Here is a 21,257-nt window from a genome sequence, read left to right as displayed (position 1 = left end):
CCAATGGGGACCTGACTGGCAACCCAGGCATGTAGCCTGACCAGAAATCCAACGGGGGCATGGGGAGACTTTCTGCTTTGCAGGACCTTGCAAAAGTCAACCAACTGAGCTACACCTGTCAGGACAAAATATACAGATTTTTAAAAGTAACTTTGGAAGAGGAAGAAAGAAAGAGAGAAAGAGAGAGAGAGAGGAAAGAAAGAAAGAAAGAAAGAAAGAGGGAGGGAGGGAGCAAAGGAGAGGAAGGAAGGAAAGGAAGGAAAGGAAAGAAAGGAAAGAAAGAAAGGAAGAAAGGAAGAAAGAAAGAAAGAAGGAAGGAGGGAGGGAGGGAGGGAAGGAAGGAAGGGAAGAAAGGAAGAAAGGAAGAAAGAAAGGAAGGGAGGGAGGGAGGGAAGGAAAGAAAGAAAGAAAGGAAGAAAGAAAGAAAGGGAGGGAGGGAGGGAAGGAAGGAAGGAAGGAAGGAAAGAAAGAGGTAGAAAGGGAAATAATTTTTAAGAACAGATTAATTGTGGTACCATGTTTATGACAAAACATTACCAGTGTTCAGAGAAAGAAAGGAAATCTGTGGCTTTTGGGGGTATCATTCATAAAAAAATAATTTTCAAGTGCATAAAGACTATATTTGAATGACAGAAAAATATTTATATTACTTTTCTTTAAAAACTCTAAATTTGGGACTTCCGGCAAGATGGAGGCATAGGTGGATGCACCGTACCTCCACGCACAGCCAAGATTAGAACAACAACAATTTAGAGCCAGAATAACACTCAGAACTGATCGAGAATTTATTTGAACAGAAGTCGGACAGCCAAGAAGTTGAAGTAGACCCGTTCATCCAGACTGGTAGGGGGGCTGAGAGGAGGAGCGGGCACGGGTCGCGCAGCGCGGAGATCGGGGAGAACTGGGCGCGTGGGGCAACCGGGAGTGCGTAGGCCTTCCGGGACGCAGCGGTGGACCCAGAGTACGCAGGCCACGGCTGGCGGACCCAGTGAGGCAGCATTGTGGACCAGGGCAGAGCTCATGGCCCAGGATCCCAGAGCAGGGACTGAGATCCCAGGAGAACGAAGCTACCGTCATTGTTCCCTCCCGTCCCCGCACCCATGCTCGCTCCCACATACAATGTCACAATCTAGCAACTGGGGTGCCCAGCCCAGGGGAACACCCAAGGCTCCGCCCCTCACCATAACAAGAGCGAGCAGACCCGGAAAAAATTTTTTTAAAAATTTAAAAAAGGAGAGAGAGAGAGAGACATGTGCCTAACAGAAGAACAGATCAGTCCCCCAGGACTCATCCTTTTAAGCGACCAAGAAATAGCCAATCTATCAGATGCACAGTTCAAAACACTGGTGATCAGGAAGCTCACAGAATTGGTTGATTTTGGGCGTAAATTACATGAAAAAATGCAGAGGAAAGAAAGAAAGAAAGAGATGAAGGAAGATGCATGGAGAAACAAAAGTGAAGGGAAGGAAACTGGGACTCAAAACAATAGAGTGGACCAGAAGGAAGAAAAAAACAATCAAGCAAGAAAGAATGAAGAAATAAGAATTCAAAAAAATGAGGAGAAGCTTAGGAACCTCCAGGACATCTTTAAACTTTCCAACATCCGAATTATAGGGGTACCAGAAGAGGAAGGGGAAAAGCAACAGATTGAGCACGTATTTGAACAAATAATAAAGGAGAACTTCCCCACTCTGGCAAAGGAAATAGGCTTCCAAGAAATCAAGGAAGCTCAGAGGGCCCCAAAGAAGTTGGACCCAAGAAGAAACATACCAAGGCACATCATAATTACATTAGCCAAGGTAAAAATGAAGGAGAGAATCTTAGAAGCAGCAAGAGATAAGGGGTCAGTAACCTACAAAGGAGTTCCCATCAGACTCTCCGCTAATTTCTCAAAAGAGACCATACAGGCAAGAAGAGGCTGGAAAGAAATATTCCAAGTCATGAAAGACAAGGACCTACATCCCAGATTGCTCTATCTAGCAAAGCTCTCATTTAGAATGGAAGGGCAGATAAAGTGCTTCTCAGATAAGGTCAAGTTAAAGGAGTTCATCATCACCAAGCCCTTATTTTATGAAATGTTAAAGTGACTTATCTAAGAAAAGAAGATAGAGAAAAAACATGTATAGTAAAAGGACAGCAACTCACAATTATAAACTCACAATTATTAACAACCACACCTAAAGCAAAACCAAAAGAAAGTAAGCCAACAACTAGAACAGGAACAGAACCACAGAAATGGAGATCACATGGAGGGTTAGCAACAGGGGAGTGGGAGGAGGAGAGATGGGGAAAAGGTACAGAGAATAAGTAGCATAGAATGTAGGTTGAAAATAGATAGGGGGAGGGTAAGAATAGTATGGGAAATGTAGAAGCTAAAGAAATTATAAGTATGACACATGGACATGACTAAAGTGGGGGGTATGGGTGGGAGAGGGAGTACAGGGTGGAGAGGAGTGAAGGGGGGGAAATGGGACAACTGTAATAGCATAATCAATAAAATATATTAAAAAAATAAAAAACCCTCTAAATTTGATTAAATGTCTTTTTAAAAAATCAAAACAAATAAAATCCATCCCCAAATATTTGTGGCAAATCATTTAACAATCAGTTTCTTCATCTATAAAGCAAAGTCTTTGGCCTAGAGTATCTCTAGAGTCCCTTTTAATCTAATAATGTAGATTTTGCTTTGAATGGTAAAATCAATAAATATATACTCATTCACTAAACAATTATTTTTGCCCTTATTTATATACCAGCCACTATGCAGTCCCTGGAAATGCAGTGGGGAACAAGAAAGATACGACTCTTCACTCACCAAGCGTATTTTCCATTGGAGAAAGTATGGTTGGGGCACTGCTTATTATAACCAATAGTCCCTACAAAAATGATGAAAATGGAACTGTCAGGACAGAGGTATTGCCTCTCTTTGAGATAGATAAATTCCATTTTGTTTTTGTTATTAAAATATCAAGTACTCCCCCCTCCGCCCACTGTTGCTTTGTAAAACAAATGAGATCTAATTCAGAACACTACAGTGAGGTTCTAAATTTTCTGAAATCAGTTGGCTATTCCTCACTATCAGGATGCTGGATTGGTATTGAACTATTGCCTCTTGAGTGAGTAAACATTCCAGATGGAAGCAAGAGGGTCCACACTAGCCCACATTGTCACTTTCTAGGCCTTTTACCAAAATAATGAATGACCACATAGGTAGAAAGGAAAATGAAGTTCTGAGCTGGGTATATACTTCCCTTTAATCTTTGCAACAGCTCTGCAAAGGAAACAAATAGCATCATTTCTTTTTCGATGAGAAAACATGCTACAGAGTGAAGAAATTCGATTACAGTTGTGCTGCTAGAGTAGTGAAAAGAATGAAAACCGAAGTTTGTCTGGCTCCAAAAGACCATATTCTTTTTACTACACAATGTTTCCTCTGGAAAAGGGAAGCTCAGAAGCTGTGTTGACCAACGTTCATTGTGTGGAACACTATTACGGCAAGATCTTCCACAAGCCTAAATGGATTCATACCATGGCCAAGTAACTTTTGGAATGCCAAGCATGTTCAAGGCAGTGAAGCAGTACATAAAAGAAATGTTTGATTTTATTTAATCAGCTTTCCCCCAAACTTGTTTGATGATCAAATATTTTTTTCACTTACCATTATTAACGTCTCTTGAAAACAACTTAAATAATTGGGCGTATGCTTAGTTAAATCAGTGAAAAGGGGAGGGTTGAAGGAGAGTTTCAAAATGGAAATTCAGTTTACACAGCAATTCAAATGAAAAAACTAGCAGTTACGAGGGAAGCATTTTAAAACGTTTAAGATACAGTCTGTGCTCTCGGTGTAGCTGGGAGGTGGAGGTGGTGGGTGGATGGAGTCAGAAGCAAAAAAAGAAACAGACATAAAATAATAGGCAGCATATTTTCAGTGCAAGTTCTTAGTGATTAATGTGGGCTGAAGGTGAAAGGAAGACTTGGGAGAGAAAGGAGGCTTGAGCTGCATCCTGGGGGATATTAAGATTTCGATAAGGGGAGAAGAGGCTGGAAGACACACAAAAACACAAAAATATGTTTGGAGAAGAATGAAGAAGTGATTTTCAGGAACTATGTAGGTAAGTAGGAAAGGCGGGGCTCATCCAGATTATAGATAATCAAACAGAAACCATTCTGTTTGTAATAATGGAAGGGGATGATGAAAACCTGGAAGATCAGTTACAAAGTCGATTAATCTGGATATTAAGTGTGATGAGACAGATTTTTGGATTTTACAATTGGTAGGGCTCTTACAGCCAAATTAACAAATGTCTATCTAATGATTCAGTAGATTGTCTAATCTGCTTCCTCTTGCTCTACCCATCTGATAACATCAGTGCGGAGAGGTCACTTAGTTTTCCTTATCTCACACAGCTCACTAGCGACTTACCTGGTTTGGAAACTCATGTCTTTGGACTACCAAGAAGTACAGGACTCACGAATTGAGCATAAAATGATGCCAAAGAAAGTGCAGAATGGGGAGCAAGGCAAAGACATAAATCAACACATTTGACAGAGGTGGTTTCTATTTAAAAAGGCCCATTTAAAATAAAGATAAACAACCAAAAACCTCTTTTACCTCCTTCTCTGCACCAACTTTGTCCAGTCAGTACCTTTTGCAAACAAGTATGTTACACTTAGAGGTTTCTGCCAGTTAAAAAACAATTATAGAAAAAAAATTGCATTTGTAAAAGACAGCATATCTCAAAATACATGAGAGGGTTAACAGGAAAGGGTAAGCTTTTTAAAATATATATATAAACTTTTTTTGATTAAAAAAAAATCAGCCTGCCCTGGCTGGTATGGCTCCAGCCTGCGAACCCAAATGTCACCAGTTCAATTCCCAGTCAGGGCACATGCTTGGGTTGTGGGCCATAACACCAGTAGGGGGTGTGCAAGAGGCAACCGCACACTGATGTCTCTCTTCCTCTTTCTCCTTCCCTTCCTCTCTCTCTAAAAATAAATAATCTTAAAAAAAAAAATTCTTGCACCAAACCAGTGTGTCTGCCATAGCACATCTGTTGAAAATTGCTGCTTTATTCCTTAAAAAAAAAAAAAAAAAAAAAAAATCGGCCTGCTTGAAGTCTCTACCTCGCGTTATAATCCTTTTATTTGGTATTCAATATTTACTATTACCTATACATACCACATCTGTTTGTCTGAAACGCGTATGAAGCTTCAAAGATACTGACAGCAAAACAACAACAAAAAAGCTCTATAGTAAAATTCAAGGGTGACCAAAAAGGTAAGTAACCCTGATTTGAAAGCACACTCGGATATTCCCGCATTAGCCTGGTGCTCGTCTTTAGCACCAGAAGTAGGAGCACAGAGAAAGAATAACACCGAGGGCAAATGGGGTTGCCAGGAGGGCAAAAAATTATCACTTGTCAGCCAGCAAACGCGGCTGGACGATAATGTAGCGACTCTCCCGCCACAGACGTCTCACGGCGGGACCCAGAGGCAGGAGGGGCCCGCCCAGCACGACCTTAGTCTAAGACTACCATTCCCGACTCTGCTCTGGACCCTTGAGTCTAGTAGCCCCAGCCATTCAATGCCCAAGGCATTGTGGGAATCGTAGTCTTTCTTCCCCTCAGCTCCTTGGAGGCGGGCAGATTCTATTTTTTGTAAGGACTGCCTTTCCCGACCTTACTTCCCTTTCCTCTCTTTTCTTCCCCCACCTTCCACGCGGCGTTTAAAAATTCCCGCGGCGCAGCACGCCCCCACCCCCGAAGTCGGAACAATCGCGAGAACTCAGGTCTCCGCGCCGCGATCTCCTTGCGGTCTCCCCTCCCTCTCCGCACTGCTTCTTCCCTCCCCTCCGGGGCGTGTGGGACTCGCTCCGTCTGCCCTGGGTACTGCGCAAAGGAGGGCCGGCGCTGTCCAGGCGGAGGAGGCAGAGTCGCGTGGGGGAGGACCCGGAACCGCGGCGCGGGCAGCGTCTGCGTTTTAGTCGCCGAGCGGTCAGCCGGCCTGCAGCTGGCGCAGGCACTCTCGGGCTGTAAGGTGGTCGGTCAGGGAGGACGTCGGCGGAGGCCCGCGAGAAGAGCAGCGGCTTCCGCGCGGCGGAGGCGCGCGCCTCCTGCCAGTGGCGATCGTGTCTCCCGGGAGATGCTGTGACGGCCCCGCGCGGGAGGAGCTCACGCCTCGCGCCCCACTGGACTCGGCGGCCCCGGCGGCTCGGTCACCCGCCTTTCTCAGGTGGGTAGGGGGAAGGGGAGGAGGGTGTTGGGCTCCTGCGGCGGAAGGCGGGTCTGGGCGGCCTGGGCCCCGTGCGGCGCCCGGTTGGGTCTCGCCGCGCCTTGCCCGCGGGGCCCGCCTCGTGCCCGGCCTAGGCCGGGCTTTTACCCGCCCAACGGGCGGCCGCGGACCGGGCCCGAGGGGGCGAGCGCGAGCGTTGGCGGTTGCTGCACGCTCGAAGCACGGCTTATGTAAGCTGCGGTTCGGGCACATGGCGGCGGAGACGCGCTGCGGGGTTTACTCCGCGATGGCAGCCAGGTCCTCACGGTCTAGCCGTTCGACCTGGACGGGATCTCCTCCCCTGGGGGTTCCCGAAGGCGTTTTGAGTTGGCTGTACGACGGTCTGTACTCCACATGCTGCTGGGCTTGGCTCGGGTGAGTCCAGGGCGGGGAAAAAGTTTGACTCGTGATTTAAAAGGTGCGGTGACTGGGTCAGGGGACGGAGATTTAAAACCGCCGGACGTCTTGAAGTGGGTATTAACTGGCTCTTGTTAAGGGCCCGGAGAGTTAAAATAACCGTACACCCTCGAGTGGGTATTAAAGTGCCCAACATCCACCTGGAAGCTCGAGGATAGAAACTTTTATTAATGGTTGACTTTTGTGGGGGAAGTTTATTTGTAATAGATGTTGTTCTTCTCTTTTGAATAGACAGTTGGAGAAATATTTGGAAGAACCTGGGTCCTTTAGGGTAAAATATAAGTCTCTTGGAAACTCTAAACTTCGTTTTATTCTCAAGTCATCGTCAGGAGCCAGGAGACTTGAATAGCCTCTGTCATGAACGTTCACCGAGTGGGCCTGTGGGGAGAGAAGAAATGGGGATAGGTCTCCTTTTTCTGGGGTGGTTAGCCAGGGATAGCAAGCCCAGCTCCCACGAGTGCTGGAGAGATGCTCCGTGTTAAGCGCTGGAAGAAGACTGCGTTCTTTTCTGTACTGTCGTCTTCGATCCTTGATCTTACCGTAACCTAGTACCCAAGTGTCACAATGTGCAGAACAGCAGTAGTTATTTTTCTAAAGATTTGTACACGGCGATTTTGTGACAGACACCTCTGGATTTGAGAGGAAGCCAGACCTTGTTTCTTCCCTAACCGTGAACCTTTTTCGAGAAGCCCTCACTGGGACTGTTACCTACCGTTGTCTCCGTAACACAATGAGGTTCTTCTTCTCTTCGGCCTGAGCAGGTCGCACACGGCACTTCAGCTACTCCAGAATGGTGATCCTGGGCCCGTTTCCTTAAAGGTGCACTTTGATGTTCCTTTGCCGATGGCTTTCAGCCTGGAGTGCCACCTCTGCCTTTTTCAAGATCTCAAATTCAAATCCTTTTTAGTGTAAATACCATCTTTTCTGTGCACTCTTTCATTCCTCTGTATCCCACGTCTTTCCTGGGATCTCACAACATCTGTATTGAATACCTCCATTGTGGCATTTATTTGCTCTGATATTCTAATGGGTATGTATCTCCTTTTCAGAATGGAACTCCTTTAATTCAGGAAGTAGGTGATCTTTCTGCCCCTACATTCCTTTTCCAGTACAACGTTTTAAAAGTACTTGGCGGTTAATAAATGCTTGAATTAAGTTGGAAAATCACTTGCTAAAAAGTTCTAAGTTTCTGGGTCCACTGTTTACATTTAAATCATAACTGTCTTTTTGAGTCAAAAAGAAAAAGTAAATATGCACATAAAATATTTTGTAGAAATGTTTGCTCAGTATAAGTTGCAGTGTAATTATTGAACAACTAGATGAACAACTAGTTTTATATTCTGTAGTGGAATTTAGCCACATTTGAGGATGTGTATTCTGTATTAATCTTTCCTAGTAATTTTGCTTTGCTTAAAACTGAAACAATGTAGTATACTTAAAAATGAGTTAGGCCCAACATTGAGTTTTTAGAGCAGTTTTGGGTTCACAGCAAAATTGAGTGGAAGGTACAGAGGTTTCCAGTATAGTCCATTCCCTGCCTGTAGTCATGCATAGCTTCCCCCACCCAATCAGAATGGATGCTGAACCCTCATTGATGTGTCATCGTCCGTGGTTTACTCCTGGTGGTGTACATTCTGTGGGTTTGGACAATGTATAACGGCATGTATCCGCCATTAGTGTCAAAGTAGTTTCACTGCCCATGAATCTTGTGTTCTGCCTGTTCATCTCCCCCTCTCTGCTGACCCCTAGCAACCATTCATCTTTTTGCTGTTTCCAGTTTTGCCTTTTTCAGAATGTCATATAATTGGAATCATGCAGTGTGTAACCTTTTCTGATGTGCTTCTTTCACTTAGAGATAAGCATTTAAACATCCTCCATGTCTTTTCGTGGCTTGACAGCTTTTTTTCATAAGCACTGAATAGCCGTATGGATTGTACCGCTGTTTGTCCATTTACTTACTGAGGGGCATGTTGGTTGTTTCCAGGTTTTGATCATTATAAAGCTGTTACAAATACCCATGTGCAGGTTTTTGTATAGACATGTTTTCAGCTCCTTTGGATTGCAGTTGTTGGGTCATATGGTACGATTATCTTTTGTTTTGTAAGAAACTGTCAAACTGTCTTCCAAAGTGCAGGCACCATTTTGTATTCCCACCAACAGTGAATGAGAGTTCTTGTTGCTCACACCTTCACAGCGTTTGGTATTGTCAGTGTTCTGTATTTGGCTAAATAGAATTCCACTCCGAGAAAATGTTTTTCTAGGCTGAGTATGTTTCCTGCAGAAGAGCATCACATGTGAATTACCTTCGATTTACAGTCACTGCACTTCTGCCAATACACAGGCAATGCTCAGATCACCTAAGCTGTGATGTTCTGAATGTTGTTAGTTATATCCAGATTTCACTAACTGCCCAAGATTTGCTGGGATAAACTCCCTGTCACTTGAATCATTGGGCTGCTTTTGGAGATGAAGTCCAAAGAGCTCTGAAATGAATCTTTCTTGGGGGAATTGCTTTATAGACATTAGCAATTAGCAGTAGGCCGCACTGATACTGTCTAGCACCACCGGCAATCACATATGACAGGAGAGGAATCGTTTCACTTGCTTCAGGCAAAGCAGTTCAGTTCTGTGTCTTATACTGTAGCCGTAAGAGAAAAATCCCACTTTGGGTCCAGGGCAGCTGATACAGTGTTACCGCTGGTTAGTGTCTTCTGGAGGGTCTGTTTCATCCTCAGAAACAAGGTTTTGCCTGTCCCATTTATAGAAATTTCATCATGAAGATCCTTACACTCAACATCTTAAGAGGGTGGTTTTCGTATTACTTTTCTCAAAGTCCACAGCCACCACCTTTAATTCCTTTCAGAGCTCCATTCATTACTTTTACGCTTCAACCTGCAGGTCTGCTTGTCTCGTTGCCAAAGGCCTGAGGCTGCTTGCTGCCACTCCAGACGGGACAGAAGCTACTGTGACTTCTTGATCTGGTGGTGTTTTGTTTTTTTCTTCTGTTTGTTTTAATCCTCGCCCAAGGATATGCTCACTGATTTTAGAGAGGAGAGAGAAGCATCAGTAGGTTGCCTCCCGTTGTGCGCTGCCTGGGGATGGAACCTGCAGCCTTTTGGTGTAGGGATGACACTCCAGCCAACTGAGCTACCTGGCCAGGGCTTGATGTTGTTTTAACTTGTGTTTCCCCCAAGACATACTATATGTGGAGCATCTTTTCCTGTGCTTGTTTGCTATCTGTATATCTTCTTTATTGAGATGTCTGTCTAAGGTCCCTGGCCAGTTTTTATATGAGGTTGTTTTCTTGCTGGGTTTTAAGAATATTGAGGGTTTTTTCTTTAATTGAAATGATTGTTTAATGTGTCTATTCCTGTCCCTGCTAGTATTTTACTGTCCTAATTTACCACATGTTTATAACCTGTTAGTTGCAAGTCGTTGTGACCCTCTGGAATTCACAGGCATAAGAGATGATTTTTGCCTTTTAGAAATTCATAGTATAATGGAGAAGACAGGCAAACACAGGTAATGAATTTTAAAAACTACATTTAGGATTACTAACACAAAGAGGAAAAGTAGTGATCTTAGAGATGAGATCAAATAGGAAAGGATGCTGTATCCAGACCACACTGGGAATCTCATGTGTGACTGATGGGCTTTGTCCGATAGAGGTGGAAGCAGAAACAGCATAAATAAAAGAATAAAAGTGGTAGGCTATAGCATACTGATGAAATAAGTGGTTTGGGAAGCAATGCTGTAAAGATAATCTGCAACTTCCAAATTATAGAGAGCCTTGATTGCCTCAGGCTGAAGGTGTTACTTTTAATGTGCAGTGGGGAGTTGTTGAAGAGTTTTGAGGAGAGGAGTGATATAATCCATGTGCACTGTCAAGAAAATACTCAGTGTTTCCAGTGGCAGCCAGCACATTGTTCTTGCTGTGCCTGTCTAGACCTTGAGAAGTTGAAACTTCGTAAGTCACTTTTTAGAGGTTGTATGTCACAAAAGCTTTTTTCTTTTGGAACTTAAAATGTGATGTTTCACTGTCATTTGATGGCTTGCATTGTTTTCAATGAAAAGCCTCTTGCCATTGTCATATTTGTTACTTTGTGTGGGGTGCTACATTTCAGATCTCTTTGTCCTTTGATTTTGAAAAATTTTGGTGGTTTTTTCATGTTTCTTGTGCTTTGAGGTTCACTGACCTTTTTGGATTTGTGGGATTATAGTTGTCATCGAATTAGGAAAAAATTTGGCCATTTGTTTTTCAACTGTTTCAGTCTTCTCCTTTTGGAGATTTGTGTTACAAATATTAGGGCACTCGATGTTCTGCTACAGCTCTGCCTTCTTCCTCCTGGTCCTAGCCTTTTTTCTCTCTGTGCTTCGTTTTAGATAGTTTTCACTGTGGATGTTTATATGTACTACAACTTCCTATGTCTAATCTGTCAATCTCATTCAGTGAATTTATCATCTCTAGAGATTTGATTTAGTGTTATTTATATCTTCCAAATCTTACTAACATGCCCATGCTTTCCTCTCTCTTGGACATAAAGGCTAGAATAACTTATTTTTAGTTATCCTCATCTACTAATTCTAAGCTATGTGTCATTTTTAGGACTGTTTCTGTTGGTTGTTTTTTCCCCACTTATTGAGGGTTGTATTTTCCCACTGCTTTGCTTGCAAGACCATTTTCTGAATAACTTTTTAAAAAAATTGATTTGGAAGAGGGAGAAAGAAACATCTATTTGTTGTTGCACTTATGGATGCATTCATTGGTTGATTCTTACATGAGCCCTGGCAGGACTGAACTGGCAACTTCAGTGTATGGGGGTGATGCTCTAACCCAAGGGTCCCCACCCTCCAGGCCGTGGACTGGTGCTGGTCCAGGTCTGTTAGGAACTTGGCTGCACACCAGAAAGTAAGTAAGCTTGAATGTAATGAGCTTGAATCACCCTGAAACCATCATCCCCATTCCTCCCCCCTGCCACACACACACTGGTTTCTATCAAGGATATAGGAGGAAACAACATAATACCAGTGATGGTGGCTTTTCCTGCCTAAATTTGTTTAAAAATTTCTTCTATGCTAAGATACTAAGAAAGAAGGACGTGATCAATTTGTGTAAATACAGTCCTTTTAGCAACTAAGGACTGCTAGGACCCTTTATGAGGTTGTGTATTTCAGGCTAATAGTCATTATTTTCCATTGACTATATAGTACAGTAATTATAACTCAATTATAGTACTATTTTGGATCTGTTTTGTATAATAAAACGACTTCTACTTAAAAAAATATGTTTATTGATTTTAGAGAGGCAGGAAGGGGGGGGTAGAGAGATAGAGAGGAAAAAATCAATATGAGAGAGAAACATTGATTGATTTTCTCCCATCCACACCCCAAACCAGGATTGAACTTCCAACCTAGGTATATGCCCTGACCGGGAATCAAACTCCCAACTTTATGTTATATTAGATGACTCTCCAACCAACTGAGCCACAGTGGCCAGGGCAAAAGATTTTCATTCTTAATGACCGAGCATTCTGAGACATAATTTTTAAAGTTTTTTTTTAGTTAATAGTGATGAATCTAAGTTTTTCGAGGCAGTTGGTCACATTTTAATTTATAAAATAGCATTTATACACTAAACCAAAAATTATAATTGATCTTTTTGTTAACTTTAAATTATTTTCACATACATTTTTTGTGGCAGGGTTTAAGTACTTGCCAGTTAAAGCTTTGAGTAGAGAATAAGAATGGCAAGGAAGAACAAGCTAGAGGTCGAAGGACCATAGACCGTCTAGGTGGAGATCTGCCATTTAACAAAGGCTGAGTCTTTGGGAATAGAAATGATAGGAGGGCAGTGTTTCTTTTTTGTTTTGTGAAGTGGGCAGTTTCTGGTAAACACATCTTGCATGGTAAGGGGGAGAGAAGGAAATCATTTATTCATGGATTTAACCAGTATTTTGTGCCCTCCCCACAGTGTGGGAACTGCTGGGGTCAGGTGATGAGCGAGGTGCACGCTTGTCTCCTGAGAGCTTGCAGTGGGGCTGGGGACACAGAGAGGCATTTGCGGTGTGGTGAGTGCCAAGCGTGATGGGGAAGTGCCAGGTGCACTAGGAACAGAGAGGATTATAACTTAACGTAGATGTGGGGGGTAGGGGAGGGTTTGGGGATCAGGGAAAGTTTCTTGGAGAATCATTGTTTTAGCTAAGTCCTCAGAGTTTTGGCGTAAGTGATATCAGGTAGTGTGATTCCTCAGACTGTTGTTCTTTCTCAAAATGGCTATCTTCTGTATTTTCAAAGTTTTATTCGTTTTAGTTTTAGTTCTATTTTTAAAAATTATTTGTCATTTTATAAAAACGAAAAATGTTTTTAAAATCCAGGTCGTACCAAAAAAATATAAAGAAACGGGTCATCCCAAATTTGGATCGCAAAGTAAACAGTACTGACTTTTTGTAATTATTTCAGACATCTGTGTATGCAGATACACAGAGAAGAATTCACACAGAGACTAATTTTATGAAATGGAATAAACTAAATGCTATTTTTTAGAAAATTAATTTTGTGGGAAAAATAGAACAAAATTTAAGGCACAGGAATTGTTTTAATACAGCAGTTATTTCATTTTTTAAAAATGGTGTTCATTTGGCCCTGACCAGTGTGGCTCAGTTGGTTGGGTGTCGCTCCGTAAAGCGAAAGGTCCCCGGTTTGACTGCTGGTCAGGGCACGTGACCGGGTTGTGAGTTCACATGGAGATGCAGCCAGTCAGTATTTCTCACATCAGTGTTTCTTTTTCTCCCTCCTTTCCCCTTTCTCTAAAAATAAATGAGTACAATTTTTAAAAAATGTTGTTTGGTTTTTAAGAAGGTCTTTTGAATGGCTTGTTATACTTTTGTTCTACCACAGACTTCAGTTTGATGGTATTGATTTTCTTCTATGAGAGTGACTTGGGTTGAGTGTTATAGTTGAGCCTAGTCCCTGCTGGGAAACCTCTTACCTGGAGAAGTGACCTGTACCTGGGATCACTCTCCTGCTAGAAAGATACCTTTGGACTTTTAATGCCTTTCTCCCAAGAAAGCAGCACAGTGTCCCAGATTAATAAATGGCCCTCTGCTGATGTCGGCAGTGTCTGTATTAAAGGCTTCTAGACCTAAAATTATCTTCACCCCTTCAGCTTACTTCTTTCCAAACTGCAGGGTATTAGAAATATCTGGATTTTTTTAACTCACTTCTGTATTGCTTCATGATGTGCACATACTCACACATGTGCGCACACATTTTCTAGGTATTAAAGGGGGGGGGCGTGTGGGTAATGTGTGTAACTTCTCCCTCCACCAATATGTGATTTCCTTGCTGGAAATGAAAAGCAAATTGTACCAGTAATGTTAATTGGATAGTCCATACTTCCTTTCTGATTTGAAATATCTAAACAGGCTTTTTATTATCTACTGAATGTTGGTGGTTCTGTGTCTAGATTATCTGTTTCATTCATCTGTTTGTCCGTTAACTAGCGAATATCAAACTGTTTTTTAGCCTGTTCTTTGCTATTAGTGTTACACTGGTGGCAGGCGAGGGGATTCTGAATAAACATGGTAGGTCGTCTCCCTCTATGGTCTATTAATTGTTGAGTGGGCACAAAGGAATATTTTTAAGTTATAAAGAACCACGATGCAGTGAATACCTATGTACTCACCACCGAGTTTTGGAAAAAGAACTTGACCATTACCTTGGAGTCTCATGTATATTCCTTTCTATTCTAATCTGTTTTTTCTCCTTTCAGAAGTAACTACTGTGGATTTTGTGTTCATTATTATCTTGTTTCATTTGTAGTTTTGCTACATATGTTCTTTTTGTTAGGCAATGTTTTGTTTAGATTTATGGTCTTTGTAGCTTAATAAATTATAATCATTCTAAATGTATTTTCTGCTTTTGTTGTTTAATGTTATATTCTGGTGTTTGTTCATATTGTTGCATGTAGCTGCAACATTCTCATCACTCCTTTGAGTTTCTCCCATTGAGTTAAACTTTACTTATTTCATTTCTTACTCTAGAAGTTGTTTTTTTTTTTCAAATCCACTTGACCATTTTTATTTTAATTTTTAAAGGTTCTTCCTCACAAGCTTAATCTTTAGGCATATTAAACATACCATTTTCTGATTATTTCAGTATCTGAAGTCTTTGACAGACTAATTTATAATTTAACTAGCTGTTGATCATGATATCCTAAGTCTATTTTGTTATTTTGACTGTAGGTTCATTTTCATTGGATCTTCATCTGAATATTTTCAGATAACATAGCTTGAATTCTGGCCACTAATGTGTGTGAAGGGGAGAGTTTTATTTTTCTGAGTAGAGACTTACAGCCAAGGTCAAATTAGGTGGCTTTATTCTTCTGTCCTGCACTATGGGTGCTCTCTCTCACATTTATGCTGACGATGGAGCCTTATGGAGTTTAATGTAGTGTGGTGGGGTGGGGAACCTCCTCTTATTTGCATTGGCTCTGTTAGCCATAAGCTTTGTCTTCTTCCTTTGTCTTTGTGGACTTCAGAGTGCTGAAAACAAGATCAGGGTCACCTGGATTGGATTTGGTAGCTCATCCTCAAGGCTCAAGCCAGCTTGCTTGTCTTCCTGCTGTCTCTTCACTTTTGGCTTTGCTAACTCATTAACCATTGAAAAAAAATACTTTGATATTTTAACCATCTTTTTTGCTTGTTTACAATGGGAGTCATTCAAGGAATCTAGTCTTCTATATATTGGAAATGAAGGATAATTAAAAATTTTTCTATCTATTTAAAGACATGTATTAAACTCAGTACCTGAGGTTACTGTGGGTTTGGACATTTTTTCATGGACTTCTCCCCTTCTACCTTAGTAGTAATTTTTCTCAAATATATATTAATATTTTTGGTGTGTGACATGTTCTTTCAGAGTGAGTCATGCAATAAGATTAATTCTAGGTAATCATGTATATCCTTAGAACAACTGGTTTAATGAATCTTTACTCTCCTGGGCTGTTTGGGAAATAATTTTTTTAGGAGAGAATACCTCAAACCCAGAAGCACATAATATGTATTTCATAATCAGATTTTAGTTTTAGTTTTTTAAGTTTTTGTGTGTTTTTTTCTTTTTATTCTGGCTAGAGATAGTAGAGATATATCATAATAATATCTTTTAAAAAAATTCCAGTGGAAGTATGCAAGACTTAGCAGCACAAGTGACTAGTGATCTTCTGCAGTTCCCAGAAGTGACCATTGAAGCCCTGGGAGAAGATGAAATAACATTAGAGTCTGTACTTCGTGGGAAGTTTGCTGCAGGTAAATAATGTTGCTGAAAATGTACTGATTGATTGATTTGATTTGACTATTGAGATTTCTTTACGGTGAACGAGAAGCAGAATCTATTTAGAGTGATCTTACGTAAATATATTAACATCTACGACTACAGGTGTAATAGCATACACACTCGAGAACACGTTAGTCGCTCTCTGGGGGGTATAGTTTATTTTCTTGTTAAAAGTATCGTATATTTTATATCTTTTAGTACTGTCTACATTTGGAAAGTAGAAATAACATACAGCTGGTTTTTCTTTATAATTAGTACCTTTTATTGCTGAGTTTGAGGTAGAACCTAAACAGTCTTATGAGTAGATAATTTCTGATTTTTAGGGCTTGCATAAGACAAAATATTTAGAAAATCTTTCTGTAATTCCATTAATCTGAACAAGATCTCAGTATATGTTTTGGATTATATAATACAGCAGAAACCGTACCAAAGAAGGCATTAAATTACGGATTTCATTTTAGTGAAAGATATTGCAGCAGACTTTTCTGAAAGTGAATATCACAACCATCCTTCCTAGCAGGCAGACAAGCAAAGCATATTTATTGGGCACTTAGCTATTTACAGTGCTATTCTCTTGAATATTAAAAGTAGGAACAGTATTGAATATATGCTAGGCACTGTGATGACTTTTTATTAAGGTGAAGTATTAGACTTTTCTACGACAAAGTCACTGTTCTATGCAGTTCAGAATCAAATAGGTGAAGCAACTTGATCTTAGTTGTGCAAGTGGCAAAAATGAGCTTTGACCCCATGTCTTCTGTGTCACCACTGTGCCATACTATTTCACTAGGCCCTATAGCCTCCCCTCTGCCATAATCTAGTATATCCAGCTATCTGTTTACCTAGATGCATGAGAGACATTGCAAATTTAGTAGTGAAAATTACCGCTATCCATCTAGCAGCCCAAGGGAAAATTCGGAGTCTGTTCCTGATTCTCCTGTTTCACTCAGGGAGCCATATCGTATTCATCAGCAAGCAGATCCTTTTCGTTCTGCCTCTTAACATGAACCTTCAGTCCGTCAATTTTTCCTTCTTAATGGCAACCAATCAAGCATAAGTATCATCTCCTTACTTTTCTGTGCTTCCCCCTTGTGGTTCATTCTCTACTTAGCAGCTGGAGGAACATTTAAAAACGTAAATCAGATTGTCAGTGTCCTGCTTAATACTCTGTAGTTACTTTACATTGCATGCAGATTAAAATCCAAACATGACAAGTAAGGGGCCAAGAAGGGCTTGTAATATTTCCTATTATGTTAGTTATGTCTCAGTTGGAATTTGAACTCTTCTGGATTAAAGTCATGTGTTAACATTTTATGACATGTATTTTAACTCTTAAGGTATAATGTAGTTAAAATTTGAGCTTTGGAATTAGACAGACTTGGGATCCCACTTATGAATGTTTACTTGCCTTATCTCTGTATTAAGGTATGTATTAAGAGTAAATGAAATAATGGTTCCTTTACTGAATGGTTAATTATTGTGATAGTAGTTCAGTTTATTTGACTAAATTGAGGACCATTCTTTTATAAGTGTTTAGATTTCAATTTGGAGATATCATATAAAGTTTTGTATAATGAACTATTATACATGCAAAAGCCTATAATTGTGTTGTGTACATACAATATTAAAATAAGCAACATATTTGCTTGCTTTTCTTCTAGGGAAAAATGGACTTGCTTACTTGAGTTGTGGTCCACAACTCGAGGTAGTAAATTCTCTGACGGGAGAGCGGCTGTCTGCCTATAGGTTCAGTGGTGTGAATGATGAGCCACCGATAATCCTAGCTGTGAAAGAGTTCTCTTGGCAGAAGAGAACCGGATTGTTAATTGGATTGGAAGATGCGGAAGGAAGTGTCCTTTGTCTGTATGACCTCGGTATATCAAGAGTGGTTAAAGCAGTTGTTCTTCCTGGAAGGGTAGGTACTGTTTAAGATGTGTGGACATTGTTTTCAAAACTGAACCCCTACTGGTTGCACAGGCAGTTCCACTTTGTGAACATTCATTGAGCTGTATATGCACTTCTAATTGGTTCACTTTTATGGAAGTGTTATTTTTCATTTAAAAATTCAAAATAAAAAAGTTTATAAAAATACTTATAAAATATTTATTACTGTGGGCATTTTTTGTGTGTGACTACAGCTGACCCTTGAACAATGCAGGGGTTAGAGGCCCTGATTCCTCTACCCACCTCACACACCCCCCGCCCCGGCACAGCTGAAAATCTGCTTATAACTTTTGACTTCCCCAAAACTTAATAGCCTATTGTTGACTAAAAGTCTTACTGATACAGTTAACACATACTTGGTATGTTACATGTATTATAGACTGTATTCTTACAATGAAATAAGTAAGCTAGAGGGAAAAATCCTAAAGAAGAGAAGTGGACCCATATGTGGAGTTCAAACCCATGTTGTTTAAGGGGCAACTGTATAGCCTTGGAGCGATATGGAAAGCATGTCTTTGTTGTTAAGATTTGAGTGATATATTTAAGTGGTGGTTTCACTTATAATTAATTACTATTTATTAGTTCTAGTATCTGTATGTCCTCCATATGCCAGGCATCTTCCCCAGTAGTAATTGTACAAGTACTTTGAATTTGATTTGTCTTCGGCAGGTTTGCAGCTGCTCTTCCGTACATGGGGAGAACATGCGTACACTCAAAATGCACGCTCACACCCCCATATACAGTCATGGAGGAGTAGAATTCTTTCTGTACTTGGTGTGAGAAAAGTATGTACTTGAGATATGCATAAAAGTGTATGTATGGCCCTTGCCACTGTGGCTCCAGTTGGCTGGAGCATCATCCTGTACACCAAAAGTTGGGGGTTCAATTTCTGATCGAGGTGCATACTGAGGTTGCGAGTTCAGTTCCCAGTCATGGTGTGTATGGGAGGCAACCAATGGATGTTTCTCTCCCTCTCTCTAAAATCAATAAACATTGTAAATTTTTTTAAGAAATATGTATGTATATATAATGTATACAGTCATAGAGTTTTTAAAGTTAAGAGGGAGGTTAATGATAAAATATATTTTTACAGTGAGGAAGACTGTGGGCTAATGTGGAAATCTGAAGTAATTTATAGCTGAGTATCTCATATGTACTTACCAGTGGTGATTCTAAGACAGAATTAATCTAGTAATACATATATTGAGTGCTCACTATAAAAAGCTATGTGCTAGATTTTGAAGATAAGTAGATGAATTGAACTTGGTTCCTGCTGTCAGAAAGCTTGTGGTCCAGTAGGAGAAAACCGACAATAAGATAACAGCATAAATATAAGTATTTTCACAGATTCTTCCATTTAGAACATGGAGAACTCCTGAATAATTTCTACTCAAAAAGACTGGACATTTCAGGCAAAAGGACCAGAATGTAAAAAGTCACAGTGTATGCAGCATTTGGAAAACTAGGCTTATTTAGAATTGCTCGGGGAGAGGGAAGTAAGAAGTAGGAGCCAGAAATGCTGAAGATTGAGATTGTGAATAGCTTTGTTTGCAGTTAGGGGCTTCCTCCTAAAGTCTATGGTGAAATCATTTTAAATTGAAAGCAGAACTCAACTGTAAAAAGCTCCTTGTATTGGGGTAGCTCAGGTAAATGATGATGAACTGAACCAAAGAAATGACAGTAGAAACAGAGGGTGGGACAGCTTCAGTGTATACTCAGGAGATAACACAGACAGGACTTGATTATTTGGATTAGAGTGATAGAGAAGGAACTTACCTAAGTTTTCGTAGTTCATTTGGGTGGGTGGCTGGTGTCACTTGGGAAAGAGAATGTAGGAGAAGGGAAAGATATGAAGAATAGTGATAGGTAACATTCAAGGAAGTTCAACTAACTGACTTTTGGGAGTAGGGCACAATATCGCCTCTTAAATTTGTGTGCTTTTAACTGTCTTATTTTAAAATAAAATAGGATAGGATTGTCGTTTAGTTTATATAGTATTCGTATGTGGAATGTAAGCTGTGACAGATTTCCTTACCCTTCAGTGAGGAAATCAAAGAAAATATGCTTTAGTATTTAGAGACATTATTATCATAATTTAGAAAAGGAATACAATCCATGAAATTACATCTTTCAGAATTAGAAACAGTATGGAATGTTTTATTTACTAATGAAATGTAGAGCCAGGCTCTTGTTTATAGTAAAAAAATTACAGCCTGAAATAAACTCTAATTTTATATTAATGTATGTAACATTGATAACAAATTTACTCTTTGTAGGACATTTATCAGTATTATAGTAGAAACACCAAAAAATTATCACATAACATACCTAATTAATATTTGTGAATTAATAGGAAACAGAAGGAAAACTAAGTATAAAATATGGACTATTAGGTATAGACACTCATGAGATGAAGGGGAAATGTAACTCCATAATGCAGCTACAGTATGATTTTCTTTCATTGCAGTCCTTGTTAAATGTCAGTAATTTAATCATTCTTAATGCTTTGTGTGAAGTCCATTATAATGTAGCCCTTTTAAAGAACAGTATACCTCTAATGGCTTTAAGGCCATAAACAAGACTTTTTTTAAGAGTAAACAGTCCATTTCTCTGAAATGATTTATTTTTACTCTCCCTTAAGAGAAGAGGCTGTATAATCCTAGATTAAGAGCTTTTAAGAGCAGCTAAGAGCTTTAAAGTGAGAAAAATCTAGGTTTGAATTTTACATTTAATGAATGTGTGACTTGAATAACTCAGATAATTTTCCTAAGCCTCTGGGTGTTGCATCTTTAAACAGATGCAATTATAGTCCAATATCAAAGGGTTATGATGAATATTAAATAAACCAATTAGCACAATTCCTGGCTTATATTAAATTCTCAATAAACATCAATTATTTCAACTGCATGATTTTTAATACACTGAAGTAACAATATAATTCTTTTTATATTGGAAAAGTTCATTATGTTATTCAGATTCATAAGTATCAAATGGATGCTAACGATTTTACATTAGAAAATGCTTGAAAATGTCTGTTATATCTAATAATCTGCTTTAACATCATCATTTGTTCTACTTTCTAGGTAACAGCTGTTGAACCTATAATTAATCACGGAGGAGCCAGCGCAAGCACGCAGCATTTGCACCCGAGTTTGCGATGGCTTTTTGGTGTGGCAGCTGTGGTGACTAATGTCGGACAGATCCTTCTTATTGACCTGTGTCTCGATGACTTGTCGTGCAGTCAGAATGAAGTAGAGGCATCAGGTGATTAGTCTTTGCTTGAAACCAGAAAT

General features: G+C 40.1%; 1 protein-coding gene across 2 annotated transcripts in view; it reads left to right on the top strand.

The window, feature by feature from the left end:
• The first annotated feature begins 5,827 nt into the window (after window positions 1-5,827).
• The window catches only part of AHCTF1 (AT-hook containing transcription factor 1), a 69,142-nt gene continuing 53,712 nt past the window's right edge, over window positions 5,828-21,257 (top strand). For both annotated transcript variants that reach the window (XM_045861099.1, XM_045861108.1), the window contains exons 1-4: window positions 5,828-6,231; window positions 15,865-15,992; window positions 17,682-17,935; window positions 21,048-21,228. In XM_045861099.1, the coding sequence (XP_045717055.1) occupies window positions 15,872-15,992; window positions 17,682-17,935; window positions 21,048-21,228 (556 nt within the window). In that variant the 5' untranslated portion in view covers window positions 5,828-6,231; window positions 15,865-15,871. The remainder of the gene's footprint in view (window positions 6,232-15,864; window positions 15,993-17,681; window positions 17,936-21,047; window positions 21,229-21,257) is intronic.

Source organism: Phyllostomus hastatus, unplaced genomic scaffold (assembly GCF_019186645.2).
Source record: "Phyllostomus hastatus isolate PE091 unplaced genomic scaffold, TTU_PhHast_1.1 phas_contig_148, whole genome shotgun sequence".
NCBI classification, from domain to species: Eukaryota; Metazoa; Chordata; class Mammalia; order Chiroptera; family Phyllostomidae; genus Phyllostomus; species Phyllostomus hastatus.
This window is presented reverse-complemented; position numbering and strand designations above follow the sequence as displayed.